This window comes from Echinops telfairi, unplaced genomic scaffold (genome assembly GCF_000313985.2).
Source record: "Echinops telfairi isolate 266 unplaced genomic scaffold, ASM31398v2 ScPeMD7_7424;HRSCAF=8462, whole genome shotgun sequence".
In the NCBI taxonomy this organism is placed as follows: domain Eukaryota; kingdom Metazoa; phylum Chordata; class Mammalia; order Afrosoricida; family Tenrecidae; genus Echinops; species Echinops telfairi.
In genome coordinates this window covers 59,180,263-59,202,329 of record NW_022111324.1, presented here as the reverse complement: position 1 = coordinate 59,202,329, position 22,067 = coordinate 59,180,263, and the positions used below count along the sequence as shown (strand labels likewise).

Sequence of the window (22,067 nt, the reverse complement as noted above, 5' to 3'; positions counted from 1 at the left end):
AACCGCGCAGCTAATACTGGCTCATGGCCCCGAAAGTGGAAGGAAGGCAGAAAGAGGCAGATGACTCTGAACACTTATTTTTACTCTTATTATCTTAAGTACCCAGAGTTGCCGTAGGGAATCTGGAAAATACAGAAAAGAATTTAAAGTCCCTCATCCCTCCACAAGGAGCCTTGGCCGAGTAATGGTTACGTGCTGGGTTACTAACCACAAGGTCGGCAGTTCGAAACCACCAGCTGCTCTGAGGGAGACAGACATGGCTTTCTACTCTCACCAAGAGTTACCCTCTCAGAAGCCCACAGGAGCCATGCTACTATGAGTCAGCATCGACTTGATGGCGGCGAGGGATCACTGGACACTCGGTCACCACGCCAACAGCTGGGAGGCCTCCCTTCCAGCCAGGAGAGGGCTACTACTAGCAGGTGATAAAAGAAGCCTTCGGACCTGCACTCTGCCCACAGGGGAAGGAGCACCCCTGGTTTATTCAGAGGCAGGCTCCCAAGCTGTGGGGCGGCAGGTGTTGCATATTCACCTGAGCGTCCCCCGCTCCCGCTCATGGACCTCAGAACTCGTCCTTGATGTCGAAGTGGGGCTGGTCTTCGGGCTTGAAGTCCAGGTTGGGGCTGCCGTCCTCGTTGAGGATCCGGCGGGCAGTGTAGCCGATGATGGGGTATTTGGTCTTGTACACGGTGAACATGTCATCCAGGGACTCCAGCTCCTTGGCCGTGAGCCCTGCCTGCAGGAGAAACACGGAGGTGGTGGTGGTGGGGGGGTGTGAGGTGAGTGACCTGAGCTTGGCCCTGACCGCCTTTTATTCCCACCCTCCCCACCCCAACCCTGGAAAGCAATCTCTCAGCAGAGCAAGTCAGGGCTGGCTGACTCTAACAGAGAAGAGGGAGAGGTAATAGCTTCATCATGGATTACTGTTCAACTGAGGTGGGGCTCAGACCCTGAGAACATCAGGCTGGGGCGGCCACGCCCACCCTTCCTTCCTGGCTGACCCCACCCACTTCCTTGAGTGTGGTCCGCTCAGCCTAACAGTGCCTGCCGATCTGGATTGTATCTGATACAGGGTGTTCTTCCGACGTACAGGAACAGAGCGCGAGGCCTTGCTTCACCCACCTGATCTGTCCATGAGAGCGGGCAGTGGGGCTCAGAGGTTGTCAGCAAGCCTGCAAGAGGCGAGGGCAGGGCCTCCCCAGGGGCTCCTGTGGGCTGTGCTACAAGGGGGTCTAGGTTGGGACCAGACTGGGAAGGCCAGTGACTTTGGATGGTAAATTCACAAGCAATTGCGCCTGACTCTGTAGGCAGTGGGTTGCCACGGAAGCTCCTGGAATAGGAGTCGCGTGGTAAGAGTCTTATTTGGAGAAATGCTAGGCTGTCCCACAGAGTGGCCTGGAGCAGAAATCAGCTAGAGGGCCATGGCACAGAGGCTGGGACCTATGGACAGTGACGGGGAATCTGCTCACAGTGTCATGGGTGAGGTCAGCCGGATCCAGGGACATCTTGGCCACGCCTCTGGTGGAGTCTTTCCCGGTCAAAGCATTGTAGGGGGCTCCTCTCCCATAGAACTCTGTATGGGGAGGAAGAAAGGAGGCGAGTGGGTGTGGGGAGCCCCCCCAAACCCAACCAATCCTACTGAGACGCTAGGCCCCAGGAACAGTGTGGGCAGGAAGTGCACGATCCACCCCGCCCAGATCTTAGTTGGGATTCCACTAATTCAGACGTGCTCGGCCGAGAGTCAAGTTGTAGAAAAGACAGGACGGAAGGAGTCTCTGCAAAAGATGACGGGGCTGGATGATTCCCTGGAACTACTGCCTAGAGATCATCTTTCCACGTGAAAACCCAAACCACCCCCTGAAGTCTTCTTTATGACCAAGAGGTGTCTTCCCTTCACTAGTGCAGGATGGCTGCCCTGAGCTCTGGGCTTGTTTCAGATGTAGCTCCGGGGCCACAAACCGACAGCAGCACCATCAAAAAAGAAGAGCCAGCGTGAAGTGTCAGCAGCACTGGACGTACCAGAGGCCAAGGCCGTGAGACGGAACGGCAGGCCTTCGGGCCCACAGACCAGCAAGGCTGAATGTTTTCTGACAGCAGACCGGCTTGCAGAGTAGGAGCCGTGGGGGCATCTGTCAGTGCTATGGATGCAGGGTAACACTGGCCTGAGCAGGGCAGAGGCCAAGGACCAGAGAGTGATGGAGGACCAGAAAGAGCAAGGCTGAGAAGAGGCGCTGCTGTGTCCTCAGTGCTTCCCGATCCTGACTGGTGGTAGGTGTTACCCTCCCTGATAAGCCCGTATTCCTGAGTACTGTCTGTGCGTTCTGTGTGGCCAATGCAGTGGATCCTCAGACCCAGCAGAACAGCAGCGTGCCATGGGAGGAACTTGCGGTGTCAGTGGGGTTGGGGGGATGTCTGACCTCTGCCTCATAGGAATCAGCCTTGGGCAGAGGGGGAACTGGATTCCCCTTCCCCTTTCTGAAGCCCGAGGAACTCAGACATGGTCCCTAGGCCATTTCTTCTTTGGGGTATAGATTTTGTCATGTCGCTTAAGAATGTTGTGGGCTAATAATACATAATTCTGCGACAGTTTAAATTTGGTAGTAGAGAAATATTTCCCTTGGTGATGCTGTGGGCTAGGCGCTGGGCTGCTAACTTCCAGGTTGGTGGTTCAAACCCACCAGTCTCTCCAAGACTGGTTCTTTTTTTTTTTAACCATTCTATCAGGGGCTCATACAGCTCTTATCACAATCCATCCACCCATCCATTGTGTCAAGACATTTGTACATATGCTGCCATCATCATTTTCAAAACATTTTCTTTCTACTTGAGCCCTTGGTTATTTTCACCCTCCCCCTGCTTCCCTCATGAACCCTTGGTAATTTATAAATTTTTATTTTTATTATGTCTTACTCTGATCGCTGTCTCCCTTCTACTTTTCTGTTGTCCATCCCCCTGGGAGGGGGTTACCTGTAGATCACTGTGATCGGTTCCCCTGTTGTCTCCCTACCTGCCCCTTCCCCTCCTGGTATCACTACTCTCATTATTGATCCTGAGGGATATATCCATCCTGGATTCCCTGTGTTTCCAGCTCTTATCTGTACCCGTGTATGTGCTCTGGTCTAGCTGGATCTGTAAGGTAGAATTGGGGTCATGATAGTGGGGGGAAGGAAGCATTAAAGAACTAGAGGAAAGTTGTATGTTTCATCAATGCTCTACCGCACCCTGACTGGCTGGTCTCTAAAGGCTGGTTCTTTGTCGGGGGAGGTCAGATGCGCAGCCATTCCCTCCCCTGAGGGCAATCAGTTGCCAGATTGCTGTCTCATCCCACCACAGGGGTGGGCCTGCTCCCTGCCTCTGGGGACAATGGACAGGCTCCTGTAGGCGGAGTTTTCACCCTACTGACAATGGTTCCTATGGAGACCCAGAGACCACCCCCTAGACCACCCCCTCATTACTGTGTAACCTATAGTGTAACCCTTTCCTGTGACATATGTCTCTATCTGTAATTAGTGGGCTGGCATGCCCCCAAAAGGTATATAGGCGTGGGTCAGCAATATAGAGCTCTCTGACCTCTCTCTCTGGCTCCCCTCTCTTCCCCCTCTCCTCTCTAGTCCTCTCTCCCTTGTTCCCTTGCCCTCCTTCCCTTCCCCCTCTCTCCACGTGGACCACCAAGCTGGGCTGAGGTGAGCAATGCTACCATGAATGTGTCTGACTGCATTATTGTAACATCTCTCATGCTCTCGATGACTTTAATATAATACTTATATATCTCAACCGTACAATTGTGCTTACTGAACCCGTGGGTAGTAGCAGCAGGTAGGGCTGGCCCCCCACTCCCCCTCCACAATTTAATTTAATACTACAGTTCTTATAAAGAGTTCCAGTCTTGAAAACCCTACCCAGGGTTGCTATGAGCTAGGACTGACGAGATGGCAGTGGGTTGGTGGGATGAGCCTAGGACTGCGTGGCTCACCCTTTTCCTGCCTCAGGGAATTGTTGTCAGGTGCCCTCTCATGGCTCTCCATTCACAGTGACCACGGCCCGTGAGAGGAGCAGAACTGCCCCCCAGGGGTGGGGCTCCCCACAATCTTTCTGGGAGCAGACTGCCATACTGCTGGGCCAGTTCAAGTCACTAGCCTTTGTGTGAGTAGCTGTGTGCTGAACCATTTGTGCCAGCAGGCCTCCTACCTAAAGGGGTCCCAGGCCTTTTCTCACTGTTTCAATTAAGGGTAAAATGATCGAGTTTGAGTGTGATGCATGGGCAGTGGCAGCCACTGAAGGCTTGGGCCCGGGAGCATGGCATTGTTAGAAAAACACTGCTGGATGGAAAATGCTGATGAGAAACTGTCGACTCAGCTTCGTGGCTTCAGATGGAAGGGAAAGGGCCCGGCGCTCACTTCCTCTCCTCACCCCACCAGGCTTGAATCTGGCTCCTCAGCTTCCCAGAAACAATGAGGTAAAAGCCATGCCAAGCTACTTACCCTTTCCAGAAGTGACATCGAACACCACACCCTTCACTGCCATGTAGATGGGCTGATCTTCCTAGAAAACAGGGGGAGACGCTGAGAACAGGAAGCAGGGGTCCAGCTCTTCCTGTGTGGGCAAGGCCACCCTCTCTCCATCGTCAGCTGGGCGGAGAAGAGCTAGCGTGACGGACGAATACATAGAAATACTGTCGATCTTGACTCCTGGCAGCTCCACGGGTGAGAGCAGAAACCGCACCACAAGTTTTAGCAGACAGCCAGACCGTTCTTCCAAGGTGCCTTGGGGTAGGTTGGAACCACCTCTCGGGGTAGTAGCAAAGCATCTACCCATTGGCTACAGCCCAGGACTCCTACAGTTACAAATCAGCCTTCAGAAAAGCCAGGTCCTCCCTAGGCCCACCCTCGGTCTCCCTGGGCAGCAGCAAGCCCACTCACAGAACCTTGGAGAAGTAAGCAAGTATGATAGCAAGTGCACAGCAATCCACCCCCTCAAAAAGAAAAGACAGAGAGAAAAGTATAAGGTACATTAACGTAGTCCCAATTTCCTTTCACCTTCACCAGTGTGCCTCCGTGGACGTAAATCAGTGTTGATGACTTATGTTATAGTCTGCCTCTGATGGATAAGACCCTGTGATGTTAAGGCTCTGTGTCAATTTGGCTTGGTCAAGATTCTCCGTGGCTTGGCAATTAGGGCCTGGTCAAGCCCCATGATGTGACATAGCACGGGATAATCAACTCCATGATGGGGTCTGCTGTGAGCAGGTATGAAGGTAAGGGTGGGATGCAATTGAAGGGAAACTGCTTTCAGGTGTGGCCTACTCCTATAAGAGCAGACTCCAGAGGGCTTCTTCCCTTCTTGCTGGGCTGTATCTTGCATCTCGCTATCAGTGGCCTGCCAGATTGCCTGCTGACCCTAGAGCCATTCGACTCTGCAGACATAGCTGGGCTTGCTGCTCTGGGGTTGACCCCTCTCCCTGTACTGGCCTGTGGTCTTCGGACTACTTGGTTCCTTAGCCCTGCAGCTATGCAAGCCAGGAAAAGCCTCCAGCTTAACATCTGACCCATGAACATGAACCAGCCTGGACTTAACTACAGCGACAACTGTAGGAGCCACTTTTTTGATACAAAATTCACATATAGGTGTGTGTGTGTGTGTGTGTGTGTGTGTGTGTGTGTGTGTGTGTGTGTGCATATACGTATATATGTATATAGGCATTGTAAATAAGTAACTGCTTTTGCTTCTCTAGAGAAGCCAGCCTCATATACATCCCTAGAAACATTTTCATGTATTAAAAGGGACAATGTGGCTATCTTTTAAAACAGTTCTGAGGAAACTCATCTTATATTAGCAATACTGTGTACGTGTTTGTTTAATAAGTCTTCTATTCTGCCTATCTGGGTTGTTGCCAATCCTTAGAACACTAAATGGCAGCATTATCTTTCTAAAATCACTTTCTAAATGGGTGAGTTGTTTCCTTAAGTCCTGTCTCAGGATATGGAATTCCTTGGTCAGTATATGAATAACAACAACATCTAGCATCTTATCAGTGTGTCCTTAAAAAAGGTTAGCTACACCATTTACAATACTAGAGATATACAAGCAATACAGCTTGTCCACAGTTCTAACAATGGGTTTTTAATTTGGTCTATTTTTGCTATTCTGGAGAAGAAAATTGAAAGTACCAGGAACTGCTAAAAAACAAACTGATCTGTCTTGGAAGAAGGACAGCCAGTGTTTCTTAGAGCACAGCCAGCAAGATTCGGTCTTACAAACTTTGGACATATTTTCTGGGAGACCAGCCCCAGGAGGACATCATGCTTGGTAAAGTGGAGAGGCAGCGAAAAAGAGGAAGCCCCCAACCAGATGGACGGACACAGTGGCTGCAGCAATGGGCTCAGGCCTGGGAACAATTTTGAGGAGGGCTCAGGACGGTGCAGTGTTTTGCTCTGCTGTGCGGTGTCACTGAGGGCTGTAACTGACGCGATAGCACCTGACGACAACAATACCATCTTTGCTATTAAGGAAACAAAAGCTGTTGCTGTCAAGTCAATTCCAGTTCATGGAGACCCTCTGTGTTTCAGAGCAGAACTGACCCAGGGGGCTTTCGTGGCTGTCATCGTCGGAAGCAGACTGCCAAGCCCTTCTTCCTCTGCACGGCAGTAGTTCCAACTGCCGATCTTAGGGGACACCTATTTGTAATAGGCATAAGACAGTATCTTAGAATTCCTGCTCCTCTCCTCCAAAACTGTGTGTAATGTGTAAACTGGAGACAAATGGACACAAAACAGCACAGAGCTTTTCGTGTGACACCCAAAGATCATTCTGTTGGCTCTGTGGACAAGTGCTCCACCTAATCTGTGGGTGGTTATTTGACCCCGAAACATGTGGTTCTGTTTCCGGTGAAGGTTAGAATGGTACTTTATGTCCCAGTCATGCAAGCTGTGCCGTGACACGGATCGCGTTCTTCACCGGGTGTGAGCACTCTCATGACTTCTGTTCTGGTTGTGCCACTTCCATTAATCTAGTCTCCCCATGCCCTTAGATTCTCATCTTTATTTTAAAGTGATTGTTGCCTGCTGGGTCTTATAGAGGTGGCTTTTCATGGCCAGGGTGGAGCTGTGACCCTATAGGGCAGGTTAGAACTACTCCGTGAGTTTCCGAGACAGGATTGTAACTGTTTACAGAAGTGGAAAGCCCCGTCTCTCTCCCGTGGCGCTGCTGGTGGTTTCGAACTGCTGACCTTGAGGTTAACAGCCCAACTCATAACCACTCTGCCACCTGGCTCCTCCCTAGGTGGCATTTTAAAAAGGAGTGATAGTTATTATTATTTTTTTAGACCATCTGGGGTTAGTCCCAGTTCAAGGTTTGAAGACTATCTCAGGGCAATAGTCTTAGGGGCCTCCAGCTTCAACCAGTTCAGTAGGCGGTCTGGGGTTTTTGTCGTCGTTGTTAGGGTTGTTTTAAGAAACTTGAGGTTCTCATCCACATTTCCCCCATTCTATCCAGGGTCCGTCTATTGTGGCCCTCAATAGAACAGTCAGTAGGGACAGCTGGGCACTGTCCTCAACCTTCCTAAAGCCTCGACCCTTTCATACAGTTCCTCATGTATTGGTGACCCCAACCATAAAATTACTTTCGTTGCTGCTTCATCACTGTCATGTTGCTACTGTTATGAATTGGGTGACCCCTGTGGTACCCTCAGGTTGAGAACCATGATTTAGTTCATCTGATCTCAGAGTAGATGAGGCTGTGGTTCATATAGACTATTAGTCCTGTGGTAGTGACCAAGTGGTTACGCATTGGGCTGCTAACTGGAAGACCCCCAGTTCTAAACCACTAGCTGCTCCTCGGGAGAAAGACAGGGCTTTCTTCTCCCATAGACTTACTGTCTTGGAAACTCACATGGGCAGTTCTACCTAGAGGGTCGCCATGAGTTTGGTTTGGTTTTGATGAGTCCTGCAACCAAATTTCCTCTTTGAGTCTTTGGTTTGCATCTTTCCTTCTCTCCGGATGAGCAGATATAATAGGTGTATCTTAGATGACCACTCACAAGCTTCGACCACCACTACTCCCCAAATGAGGATGGAGACCATAACGCTGTGAGCGATATCATGGCACTGATCCAGATGTCCCAGGAGGCCTTAGCCCTAATCTCAAGGATTATTCACCAGCCAGCTGACCACACGCTTCCTTGTGCAGATTACTGCTTTTCCTCCAAGGGAACTATTGTTCCTCCACTTTGATTGCTATTAGTGAGTGGGGCTATACATGCAGATTAGTTTTGAAAATGTATTATTTTACCGATGGATTTTCATCACACTTCCCATCCCGTTGCATGCCCTCTCAAATGCATCACTTTTCTCCACACAGTCAAATAAGCACTCACCTACAGAAGACATAGACACACAGCTCATCTCCGATCACACCCTGTGTTTCTCCACAGTGAAATACTTCTCTCAATTTACTAGACACTGGAAGGGTAGGGTAAGCGTGAAGTGGAAGGCACAGCAAAGGGGCAGATTGGAATGGTTGGCTCCTGTTACACAGGGCTTTATCAGCCACACACCAAAAGTGAGTTCTTATCATGTGGAGATGGATAGCTATCAACAGGGAGCCAACAGGCAGGGACCAGCAAGCGGGGAAAGGCTAGCGAAGGGGAGTGGGAGCCTCGCAGGATTGCAGGCTCAGGAATGTGCCACTTGATAAAGTCAAGCTCAGCACCAGCTTCACGCAATCGAGCCTCCCCAAGGCCCACCCACAGGAAGGCCAGACGGTGAGCTTTTGAGGGATTTAGAGTTCAGTCTAAGAGTTCAGTCGCATGGGTGCATAAGCAAATATGGTGAAGAAAGCTGATGGTGCCCGGCTATCAAAAGATAAAGCGTCTGGGGTCTTAAAAGCTTGAAGATAAACAAATGGCCACCTAGTTGAGAAGTAACAAAGCCCACATGGAAGAAGCACACCAGCCTGTGTGATCATGAGGTGTCGAAGAGATCAGGTAACAGGCATCTAAGACCCCAAACAAAACCATACCCAATGTGAATGGGGGGAAGGGGGCATGGAGTGGAGACCCAGTGCCCATCTGTAGACAATTGGACATCCCCTCACAGAGGGGTTACAGGGGATGAGCCAGTCAGGGTGCAGTACAGCACCGATGAAACACACAACTTTCCTCTAGTTCTTTAATGCCTCCTCCCCCTATGATCATGACCTCAATTCTACCTTACAAATTGGATTAGACCAGAGCATGCCCACTGCTACAGATAAGAGCCCCAAACACAGGGAATCCAGGATAGATAAGCCCCTCAGGGCCAACAAGGAGAGTGGAGATACCAGGAGGATTAGGTGAGGGTGGGGGGAGAGAGGGGGAATCGACCACAAGGATCAATATATAACCCCCTCCCAGGGGGATGAATAACAGAAAAGTGGGTGAGGGGCAACAAAGGACGATGTAAGATATGGAAAAAATAATCTATAACTTAAAAGGGTTCATGAGGGAAGGAGGGCAGAGGAGGGAGGGGGAAGAAATGTGGAGCTGATATCAGGGGCTCAAGTGGGAAAAGAAGGCTTTGAAAATTATGATGGCGGCATATGTACAAATGTGCTTGACACACTAGATGAATGTATGAATTGTAATGAGAGATGTAAGAGCCCCCAATAAAAGTATTTAAAAAAAGAAAGAGTTAAGTCGCCAAGTACTCCTACTGGGGTTCCAGTTCACACACACATATTTATTATCAACAAAACTCTTTTAAACCTGCCTCTGCTCTCAGTGGATGGCTGCAGACAAGGTCTCTGCCTTGCTGGGGTGCTTCAAAATAGTAATAATAAGGTCTGATCAAAGCAAAGGCCTTTGAGAGGATGCTCTGAGCCACTTAACATCAAAGCAGAGAGGACAGCCCAGAAGGTTATGGGCATGTTTCCTGGGATTCTGAAGGGAAATTTGGATAGATTTTCTTGAAGGACACAGGAAGCTCATGGGAGGTTATTATAAAGTTTTAAGAAAATGGAAAACTGCATTGGTGAGGTATCACGACAATGCACCTGCTTCTTCTTCTTTTTTTTAATCATTTTATTGGGGGCTCGTACAACTCTTATCACAATCCATCCATCCATCCATCCATTGTGTGTCGAGCACATTTATACATTTGTTGCCATCATCGTTCTCAAAACATTTGCTTTCCACTTGAGCCCTTGGTATCTGCTTGCTTATTCTTCGAGGGCTGTGCTATGAGAATTTCAATAGAAAATTTTACCCCACCCACTCTCTAGCCCTGACCTTGCCCCATCAGGTTTCTTGTTCCCAACATTTAAAGAGCATTTATTTTTTTAAAATCATTTTATTAGGGGCTCATACAACTCTTATCCCAATCCATACACACATCAATTGTGTAAAGCGCATTTGTACATTCATTGCCCTCATCATTTTCAAAACATTTTCTCTCCACTTAAACCCCCCCGCATTAGGTCCTCATTTTCCCCCTCCCTCCCCGCTCCCCACTCCCTCATGAGCCCTTGATAGTTTATAAATTGTTATTTTGTCATATCTTGCCCTGTCCGACATTTAAAAGGACCACAATTGTAGTCCCTGGAGAAGGCCCAAACGCCACTCCGACGTGGTGGGAAGGGAAGCGCCTTCTCCGGGGAAGGTTGGAGGGCTGAAAGCAGCGCCTTGTGGATGTGTCCAGAAACGATCACTGCACATCTTGATAACAAACAGATGTGTGTCCACATCTTGTTTAATAAAGATTCCTAGTATGTGTGCCTCACACTATGAGATAGTTTATTGTGCCAGCTATATATATTATATATCTAATTATCTTTATAAATAAATATATTAAATTATCAGCAATTTGGTTTTATCTCTCTAGAGAACCCTAACACACACTCATAGATATAGTTTGCCTCATGCTCATAGATATAATGCTTTTAAAAAATCTATCATTTCCTCGGGAAAGAGGGAAGCTGATTAGGCCTAGACACTTCATCTGCAAAAATAACTCTGCCCTGCCCTACAAATGACCTCAGATCGTGTTCCAACTGCACTAGACATGGGTAACCTCCTCAAACCCAAGCCCAACCCACTGCTGCCCAGTAAGGAGAGCTGTTCCCTAGGATTCCCGAGTCAAAACCTTTATGGGAGGGAAGCAGACAGCCTCGTCTTTCTCGCTTAAAGGGGCTGGTGAGTTTGAATGGCTTGATCTTGTAGTTAGCAACCAGTGCTTAACCCACTGAGCCACCAGGGGCTATTTACTAGTGGGTAATAAATAGTTTACTGGTTTATAAAAATATTTTTTAAATGAAACAGAAAAAGTGGTATAAAATAGAAACCATCAGGTAGCGGATGCTATAAGATATGAAAATAATAATTTATAATTTATCAAGGGGCCACGAGGGTGGGAGGGTAAGGGAGAGAGGGTAAGTAGAAAAAAAATGTTCTGAAAGGATGATGGAAACATGTACAAATGTGATTGACATAATTGATGTATGGATTGTTATAAGAGCTGTAAGAGTCCCCAATAAAATGAGTTATAAAACGAAAATAGAAACCATCAGAATGCACCACAAACAGCAGTGCTTTCCATAATGGTGACACCCCCTGGGCCTTTATAATTTTAGTTTTGGCACTTAGGTTTCTGACTCATTTTGAGTCAGTGTTTGTGTGTGGTGTGAGGTATAGACCCTGACTTGTTTTCTGCAGATGGATATCTAGTTTTGCCAGCACCAGCACCACTGGTAAAAAAGATGTTTTTTCCCCCACTTAGTGAGCTTTGGCCCCTGGTGAAGATCAGCTGCACGTCGGTGGATGGATGACTTCTGGGTTCTCAATTCTATTCCACTGGTCGTCTAATACAGGCTGTTTCCAGTCTGTGCTTTGCTTGTTTGCTAAATAAATCTGGTTCTCTTCGCACTCGTGGATGGCGGTTCGAACCCACCAGCAGGTCTGGCAATGCTCCTGAAAAGATCACAGCCCAGACCCCTTGTGGAGCAGTGCGACTGGAGCACACGGAATAGGCAGGAATCAAACAACTTAATAGCAACAGGTTTCTGTTACTGCTGTCACTCCGGGGCCAGAAATTATGCTGAGGCAGGGACCTCCCTGCATTTGGTTTCCTGCAGTGCAATTAAGGCCAAAAATATCTTCTCTGAGGATGGCAAAAAACAGTCTTGCACTTGGAGAGGGGAGGATGGCATTCTCCCCGCAACAAAGCAGACACCCCTCTCTCACCCCAAAGCAAACCCCTCCCTGGCACGGGCCTTTCTCAAAAAGCCAATTCTTCCCCCAATCCTACAACAAACAAACAAATACACCAAACTCACTGTCCTCTGGTAGATCCTGACGCAGCGAGTCTGTAGGGCAGAGGAGGGCTGGCCCTATGGAGTTTTGAGGCTGTAACTCTACCAGCGCAGAAAGCCTCATCTTTCTCCTGCAGAATGGCTGAGGGGTCCAAACCGTTGCCCTCCACTCAGAAGTTTTCACCCCTGCAAAGCCACTGCCTGGCCACCGCTTGTCTCTGTCTGGAACATCCTGAAGGCGCTAAGAAGTCGTGCAGACTAAATACTAGAAGCCAAGAAGATGAGCTGCCCCCCCTCCCCCCCACCGGCTCCCCTACACAAGCAATGGACAAGTTCATGAAAGGTTTGTGATTGCTGCTGTTTCTGGGTTCTAAAAGCCACAGCTGAGGATAAGTCATGCAGGCAGTACTTTCTGCTCATGGTTTTGGGTTGTTTTACCACAGTCCGTGGAGTGGTACAAACTACAAACATGGCTGTCGCCAAAAGGCCGGAGGTTTGAGTCCACTCAGAGGTGCTGGGAGCAGGGTGGGGGGTGGAGCAAGCCTGGAGATCTACTTCCAGAAATTCAGCCACTGAAACCGTGTGGGGCAGCGCTACTCTGACCCGCCCAGCGTCCCCAGGGCTTATCATGGACCCCGCAGCAAGGTTTGGTTTGGGTAAACAACCCTTATTCTAACTGCTGGGAAGAATGGGATTCAGAGGGCCGCCACTCAGACCTTGTTCGGATTTTCTAGCAAGTACGCCAGAGGGTTAATTTATGCTAGCAAATCGCCTCGGTGGAAGCTGGTTGACTTTGTGCCAGAAGCACAGGAACAGGCCGCTCACACGCCCACGTGAGGCTGATTCAGGGAGCCGGGACGCTACAGCTCCTCTGAGGCCGAACATACCCGCAGGAGGAAGTGGATCGGGGCCTTTCGGGCGGGAGACCTGGAATCCAGTGCGGTTCTGTGGAAAGATCCAGGCGCCGGCCTGCCCTCTATGCACGGGCCATCTGCAGCCTCCGATGGAGACCCCACGCCGGCGCAGACCAACCAGCAGAAGGTGGGACTGCGTGCTGACGGTTGGGCCTGGCTATCCTCCAAGAGGGTCAGTCAGTGACCTGTCCGAGCCAGAACCCAATGGAACTGTCTGGTTCGTCTGGGTCCCCCGTTTCCACAGTCTGACGCAGCGCTTTTCTAGGACTCGTGCTGCGGCAAATCTTTGAGTCTGCCTTCTCTGACAAGGTTTCCCCTCCTACCGGCCTGTCTTTGGCAGGCCTTCCTGCGGTGAAAACAAGGCTGACTCCATGCTGCAGAATGCTGCAGAATGGCGTGTGCTACAGGCCTACAGGCCCCGAGCAGACATTGTGGGGTCAGCACTGTTTTGAAACGCAGCCTGTGTAGGAAGTTAGCAAGGCGCTAAGTATCGCACATATAAAGTGTGTTCTAGAACAGGTCTGGGGAGTCTGAGGCAGCAGCTGTAGTCAGATAAGATGATCTTTCTCTAGTAAAACATGGGCATGGGAATTCACACTGAGCAGGATAAAGACAGACTAAAATTAGACCTGCGTCAGCTCCACAAAGGTTCTGTCAAGGTCACACAAGGTTGGGTCCCACTGTCTAATGACTTACTACTCATTTCCACTGCTCACTGACTTGCGCCCAGTGATGGCGGACCTTTTGTTGGTGCTTGTTTGTATCTTTACTGATAAACGAATATGAAAATCAGGTGACCTCCGTTAGGACTTTCTGTGCTAAGCAGTCAGGAGCCCTGGTTACACACTGAGTTGCTACCCGATCCAACCAGATGAAAGGCCTCAAGAACGGAAGGTTTCCTTGAGGAAGAAGAGATGCTGTGGGTAGAGCAGTGGCTTCTACCCACCAGTTTGCAGCTTGTCCTTCTAAACAACCTAACCTACAGAGCTGATTTACCTAGCCAGCTCCCAGGAGCCTCGGTGGCCTAGTCGGTTCAGTGCTAGGCTGCTGACCATCAAGGCAGGGGTTCAAGGCTACCAGCCACTCTGTGGGGGAAAGACAGCCTCGGAAACCCCATGGAGTAGTCCCACCCTGCCCTATAGGGTGCTATGAATCAGAATCAGAGGGATGAGAGTGGGTGTCGATTTTTGGTGTAGCCCGCTCCCCCGACGACATTAAGGCAATTCCTTGTTGTCCGTGCTTATTTATCTCCCTGGTTCTTTTCCTCTAGGGGAATCCTGTCTACAAGCTTTTTACAGATGAAAAATAAAACTGAGCGTCCAAGAGGTTTTATTAGGTGCCCAAAGTCTCCCAGGCACAATGGGGACTCACACCCAGACGTGAGCCAATGGCATACATAATGCTCTAAGTTGCCCGCCTACATATCGAACAGGAAGGGTTATCTGCTTTACACAAATTGTGATCCTTGCAAGCGTGCCTGGGAGGACTTCCCAGGCACACAGGCATACGCAGGAGCCATCTAGGGCAGACATGCCACAGCACAACTGCCACCACGTCACTCAACTGGTTTCCTCCTCCATTAGTTTCTTCCTCTCTCTGGCTCCTTCCCGCTGCCTGCAGACTTCCTTAGGAGCCCAAGTGGCACAACTGGCAGCGAACCTACAGGTTGGTGGTTTGAATCTACTGACTCGGTCTGCAGGAAAGGTCGGGCAAACGGCTTCCATAAATAACGCCGAGCACGACGTTTTTGTAACATTTAATGTACATATTTATATTGATAACTATGAAAGTAAAGAATAAAAACAAAAAAATTTTTCCCTGAAATTAAAAATTCAAGTGTTATAGGGATAAAGATTATTATTGAGTCAATTCCAACTCAAGGTGATCCTGTGTGATGGCAAAGAACTGTCCCATGAGATTTTCCAGGCTATCAACTTTACAAGAGTAGGCTACTGGGTCTTTTCTCCCAGAATCACTGGGTGGGTTTGAACTACCAACGTTCCTTCCATAGAGCCAAAGAAATCCCACGCAGCACACGAATCAGAGGCTGGATCCACAGCAACTATCCACAGCACAGACGTGCTCAGGGCCCCATATGCCCAGCAACGGCTGCCTTCTCAAGCTCCCATCTCCCTGCTTCCCTCACTGACCAAACTCCTTATGGTGCCGGGAACAAGGGTCCAGATTGCCTGCCACTGTTTCAGCCGGAGCCAAAGACCAGGTTCATTCCGGAAACTCTAAGTTTATTCTGAAGCTTGAGACAGAAAGAAGCAATGGAGTTTGCTACTTCTACGCTGCTCCAAAATCCCAATGAAAAGTAAGCAAGTTATGTACCCTACAGTACATGACAAAAACTAGGTCTTGCATAGCTCCCCAAATACTGGTTAAGCTTTAAAGGATTTTTTACTGCAAGGCAGGGGACTTACATTTTGGATTTTTAACAAACTAAATCTTATATAATATTTCAAGTATTTTGATAAACAGCAGACTAACTCACCCCTCTATCACTTAAAAGAGAGGTCTGTACCCACTTTCTCAGCTTCTACAATCCTTGGTCACCCTCAAGAAAACTATTAAAAGTACAAAGCCTTATGCAAATTAAGTATCAATACTATCAACAGTAGAACACACACACACACACACACACACACAAGGACTTTTCTTAGTCTTCACGCTGCAGCTCCTGGGCTGGCTGCTGCACCCTCAAACTTGACCTTTCTCTTCCCTTGGATGGTGGAGGGACCCAACCCAAGCTGGGCAACTCACTAGAAGGAAGCAAGGATTCAGGGTATCTGTGTCCTCAGGGCGACAAGCTATGACAGAAACTGGTAAGGATGCATAACTGGATTGTATGGGGAAAAGAGGGAGCCCTGGTGGTATAGTGGTTATGCCCTGGGCTGCTAACAGCAAGGTCAGCAGTTCAAACCCACCAGCCACTCTCCAGGAGAGGGACAAGGCTTTCTACTTCGGTAGAGTTACAGTCTCATAAACCCACAGGGGCAGTTCTACCTGTGCTACAGCGTCACATGAACCGTCCAATGTCCGACAGTCACCATGAGTCGACATCAACTCATGGCAGTGTGAGTGAGTGATGGGAAAAGACATTGGCTGTGTCTGGAAGATCTACAGGCTTCTTGATGCTCTCTCCTCCCTCCCATGGGGTCGGCGTGGGCGTGGGGGTGGGGGTCACTCTTCCCCCAGCCTCTGTGTGATGTTTCCGCCCGGGGAAACCCATTCGAGACTCAGACTTTAGGGATTTTAGTTGAGGTCTGGTCACACAGCCCACCCTCCTCCTAGACACGAGGTTCCACAAAAACCAGAGTGTTTATACAAACAGCCTTGGAGAAGTGAGCCCCCCGTGGTCAGTTAGGGAAGGTGGGCATACTCCTGAGACACAGACACCAGCCAAGAGCCAGCCCGGCAAGCAGACTCAAGCCTGCCATGTTGACTCTTCTGCATCAATTGCCTGACCTTGCACCATCCCTCCCATCCCTCTACACAAGCTGTCCATTAGCATCCAGCCACACCTTGTCACATCTGCCTCCTGTGCTCACAGCCATACATGGTTCTACCCACCCTCTCTTGCAAGCTGATGCCCTAACTAGAATCAGAATCACCACCTGTGGGCCAGGTTTCTAAGTCTCCTTCGGAATGCGAATCCATCTAAGGCCTGTTTGCTTAGGGGCTGGTGGTCCAGGCTAGAGGGTTGTGAGAGAGTTCCTTGACTGGTATTGGACTCATTAGAACCCTGATTTATTCTCTTTGCCATCATCAAACCTTCTGACAGAATGAAGAGTGTTCTCTGAGGTTAAACTGCAGATACAGAAAGAAGGTCAATTCCGAACAGAGGGACTTGATAAAAGACCCTTATCAGAAATTCTCTCCACACTCAGGAAATGTTTTAGGCCTTGATCACCCAGTTAAACACCCCCACCCAGGCCCCACACAGGCACTCATTTAAACTAACCAATCCAAATAGTCCACATTCTTGTTTCAGAGCGATCACTGTACAGCAACCCCGCTCTGGGTGTCCCACCGCTGGCTTCCCTGGTCTTGCAACGTCCAATCAGGATGTTGTACCATTCCTCCGTGATTTTACCTCCTTCACGTGCCTCTGTTAATCCACCACATTGCAGGGCTTGGCTTCACTTTGTGAGAACTTTGTTAAGTCCTGATCTTTCAATAGAGCTTTTTACTTTTATGTCAATGAAGTACACATTCTTCATCAGGATTCCTTTCTTGGCTCTACTACTCAGGGGTGGCATGCCTCAGTTCCCTCCTTGTTCCTGAAGTGCTATGGGACTGTAGCCGTCCCAGCACGCCTGTCCCACCTACTTCCCAGACTGCACATCAGCCCTGCCACACACAGCACGGTGCTTCCACAGCCGCCAGACAGGCTGTACTAACCCAGGGAACACATGGTAGTGAGGGGTTTGCTGGGCACCTCTAGACTACTCTCCAGTATCAGATGGGGGGCGGGGACTTCATCTCTAACCTCACGGTTCCTGCCCCATCCTCACGGTGGTTTCTATGCCTCGGCCCATTGATGTAGCCACTGTGCTTTCTTTTCGCTGCCCCTCCACTTTACCAACCACGATGTCCTTCTCCAGAGACTGGTCTTTCCTGACAACATGTCCAATGTCTGTAAGGCGAAGTCTTCGAACCCTTGCCTCTAAGGGGCACTCTGGCCTTACTGCTTGCCATAAAGATCGGTCTGTCCTTTTAGCAGTCCATGGTACTTCCAATCTTCTTCTGCAGCACCACCATTCAAAAGCATCGAGTCTTCTCCTGCCCCAAGGGTAGGAGCACTAAAACTGGTTCCAGGAAATGGATCAGTGGCAAAGGAAGCAGAAAACCCGCAGGCAGGAAAAGCCTTCACCCTCCCAGGGTCTATCCAATCTCCCACCGGCAAACAGTTTAGGAGAACACCACGCCCAGCTCTGCTTCCTTCCCACCCCACTCAATGCATAGACGAAAGTGGTGTCCCAGGTGGTGCTGGAATTAAAAACAAAAATAGTTAGGAGATCCAGAAATGTTGGGGCGGGGCGGGGTGGGGAGGTGTTAAAAAACAACAACTGTACAACTCTGTGGAAATTGGCATGGTGTTTCTTCAAACTAGGTCTACAAATACACTCGATGACCTAGTAGTCTCTCTACTCTGCATGGGATCTTAGCCAAAAGGCCAAGAAGCAATCTCTCTACTCTGTATATGCACATCTGCTCTAAAGAAGTAAAGATCAAGGCCTGAGCGATATGTGCACATATTTATCACAGCACTATTCACAATAGCAAGAAGATGGAAACAACGTAGAGTCCCACCAGTGGAAGAATGGACCCAGAAGGGTTGGTACTTATACACAGTGGGATACTATGTGTCGCTAAAAAAGATGATGACATGGTGAACCACAGAAAAGGCATTTGATACAATTCAACATCCATTCTTGATAAAAATACATAATAAAATAGGAGTAGGAGGAAAACTCTTCAACTCAATAAAAGTTATATAGGTGAGATCCCTGGCTAGCAATTCACTTAATAGAGAAAAATTGAAAATATTCCACATCCCACTGCCACTTCAAACAAGAACTGGACAGGGGGTATCCTTCATCACCAATCTCATTTAATGTAGTTCTGGAAGTCTCAGCCAGAATCATAAGACATCAAAAAGATATTAAACAACAACAACAAAAAGATATTAAACATATCAAACATGCAAGAAGACACAACGCCCTCTTGATTTGCAAATGCTATAATTCTATATATGTATAAAACTCCAAAGATTTCATTAAAAAACAGCTGGAACTAATTGGAAAATGTGGCAGTGTAGCAGGCTATAAAATCAACATTCAATTAGTTTTTACAACATGGCCCTGCTCAATACTTGCCCTCAAGAAGAGAACACTGCTACAGCAAAGTGTAGTGAAGAAACTAGATGGTGCCCAGCTATAAAAATTAATAGTGTCTGGGTCTTAAAGGTTTGTTTTCAAACAAGCAGCCATCTAAGTGAGATGTCAACTAAACCCACATGGAATCGAGGAAGCACACTAACCTGTAAGATCCAAGGATTGTAAAGAATATATGTAATCCAAATCCAAAGTAAGGAATGGTTTGCAGAAGGCTATGGATGACAGTGGGAGGCCAAAACACATTTGCAGGATTTACACATAGAAAAAGCCTCTGGTGACTTCCCTCTGACCACACTGGAGGGATGGGAATCGCCTAGTTATCAGAGAGTACTGTGCAGATGATTATAGACTAAAATGAAACATCTGATTTAAATGGCTAAAATATAACTTTTGATTTTATCCCTTTTCAACACATCTAAAAGCACTAACAGTTTAAAAAAATGGCCTTGCTATTATGCAGAACGACGCATTGGAAAGTGGGTTATGGCAGTTGTAACTAGGTTAAAATCCAGTACCTTATTAGATCTCCTTTTTGATACCTTTTGCGTTTCTTCTAGTTTTTAGTTTTCTATTTTCTTTCAAACCGGGGTTTATCTCTGTTAGACTTCTTGACTCTTTGTTATGAATTTCTATGTTTTCCAGTATATCAAACCCAGGATGGATGACTCAGTAGAGACAATAACTAGAGTAAGGGCTCCTGGGGGGTAAGGCAGGGAGGCTTGGGGGGAAATGGGAAGCTAATAACGAGTACAAGAAGGAAGAGAGTGTTCTAAAATGAATTGTGGCAGCAATAGGACACTTCTTGAGATGGCTGAGCGATTGAATTGTGTGATGCCTTGATTATGTCCTCATAAAATGGTTTATATATTTTTTAAAAATCAATTGGATTCTTGTATATTAATGAAGAGAAAAGGAAAAGGAAATTAAAAGGACAATATAATTTACTATAACTACTCAAGAGATTAAATACTTAGGAGTAAATCTAACCAGGAAAATAAAAAGACCTATAAAGAAAATTATCAAAACTTCTTCTAGAAACTAAGAGACTTACATAAATGAAGAATGATCAACCCATGGAAAGGAAGATTTAATGAGGCAGATTAGCAAAAGAGACTCCATTTTTTAGCTGCTCTTTCCCCCTTCCATCTCGGAAAGTCCCACTAGTGATTGATTTTAGAATGTACTCTCATATACCCAGGTTTAGGACACTACAATTAGTTTAGGCTATTCTTCAATATATCTTTTGTTCTAATATTGTTCCTTTTGATGTTGTAATCTGAATGGTGTAGTTAATCTTGTTATGGTAACCAGGATGTTGTAGTCAATGTTGGTATTGTTTCTTTTATGATAAGGAATGTACCTTGTAACGCATGCTTGCTCTTCTTGAAGTTACCAGAATGTTATACTCAATGCTGTACCCTGTAATGCTCCCTAACCCTAAAGAAGTGTGGTGGAGCATGTTGCTGCTTTAGCTAGTTCTCTGCCTCAACCTGTGAGCTACACTACCTGTGGGCCAGGCCAACCCGTGGATTGTGTCACTAGAGCTTGAGAGTCCTTCAAGACCTGCTTCACCAGGCTGCTGGGGCATACATCGCTTGAACTTGAGGCTGGTGGGTCCTGTTGCCTTGCATTGCTTGTTTTTGATATCCCATCTGGGCCTGCTTTGATAAGCTCCCAAATTACTGACTGTTGGTGACCTACTGCTTGCTGCCTGTGGGCAGACTGCTTGCCTTGCTCCAGGGAGGACTCTCCTGTCTGCTTCTTTGACCTTGGATCCAACAGCCCATGTGAGTTGAAGGACTTCCAGTATATTAACTGTTCCACAGAAGTGAATTGAACTGAACCCTCTGTGCTGCTGTGTGGACTAGTTAGCCGTTATATTCCTTTTACTGTATAAACCTATATATATATATATATATTCATAAATGTCCTGGTTTCATTTCTATAGAGAACCCTACCTAACACAGGCCGCAATTTCTGTAATTAAAAAAAAAATGGAAACAATACAACCCTACCCATCTGTAAGAGGAATGGATAAACAAACCCTGATACATACACACTGAAGAATACCATGTGTCCTTACAAAACAATGATGAGTGCAAAACACCTCATGCCACGGGCAAAACTGGAGGACATTAAGCCAGCAAAGTTAGCATAAAGTCAATCTTCTGAAGCTAAATATTTCATGACACCATTATTACAAAGGAAGAGAGAGTAAAATGACTTTCACACCAAAAGAAATGACTTAAGACTTTGAGGACAAGGGGGGTGGGAGTGCAGGTAAACAAGGAGGAAAAGAGGAAAGGGGTGGGAAAAGAAAAGGAAGGAATAGAATAAAGAACCAGCGACAGAGGGAGTTTTACTAGGATACTGCCACTGTTTTGATGAGATAGGTGGTGCCACTGCACATGTATTTTCTTCTTTGCATGTGTTCTACTCCACAAATAAAAGGGAAACATAAAACTGAATAAAATACAAATGAAAAGGAAGTGAGAGAAAAGGGTCACAGCCCTAAAAACCTTCCAGCCCATCAGACCTAAACACTGGCTGCGTGGTTACTAAAGGAGCACAGGTGACACGGAACCTGACTTGAGTTCTTCTGTCCCAAACTCTGAGCCATCTTCTGGCCGGAATGGCTTTGGAGACCATTATGCTGCGTGCACATGCGCTGCCTCTCCCGACAACATGTACTTTGGACGTGTCAGGAAAGACCCGTCCCTGGAGAAGGCCGTCTTGCTGGTAAAGTAGAGGGCACTGAAAAAGGAAGGTCCTCATGAGGGGGACAGACACAGAGACTGCAGCCAGGGGCACAAAAGAACAATGGTGAATCTGTAGGCAACTTACAGAAGGGTCTCAGGGAGGAGATGACCCAGTCAAGGTGCAGGGTAGCAACAATGAAACATACAAGTTTCCTCTAGTTCCTAAATGCTTCCTCCCCCTGCCCCCACTATCATGATCCCAATTCTAC

The 22,067-nt window shown here is 47.8% G+C and overlaps 1 protein-coding gene and 1 long non-coding RNA gene across 2 annotated transcripts; one reads left to right on the top strand and one right to left on the bottom strand.

The window, feature by feature from the left end:
- Positions 1 to 61: 61 nt before the first annotated feature.
- NENF (neudesin neurotrophic factor) lies at positions 62 to 13,164 on the bottom strand. The gene is made up of 5 exons (XM_045298195.1): positions 13,105 to 13,164; positions 12,304 to 12,333; positions 4,482 to 4,542; positions 1,470 to 1,573; positions 62 to 736 (listed from the first exon to the last, which is right to left on the bottom strand). The coding sequence occupies exons 1-5, from the start codon at positions 13,162 to 13,164 to the stop codon at positions 563 to 565; spliced, it is 429 nt and encodes a 142-aa protein (XP_045154130.1). The 3' UTR covers positions 62 to 562.
- Positions 13,165 to 13,193: 29 nt separating this feature from the next.
- Positions 13,194 to 14,521, top strand: LOC123522600. The gene is made up of 2 exons (XR_006680843.1): positions 13,194 to 13,320; positions 14,464 to 14,521. It is a non-coding gene; the product is annotated as an uncharacterized LOC123522600 (long non-coding RNA).
- The last annotated feature ends 7,546 nt before the right edge of the window (positions 14,522 to 22,067 follow it).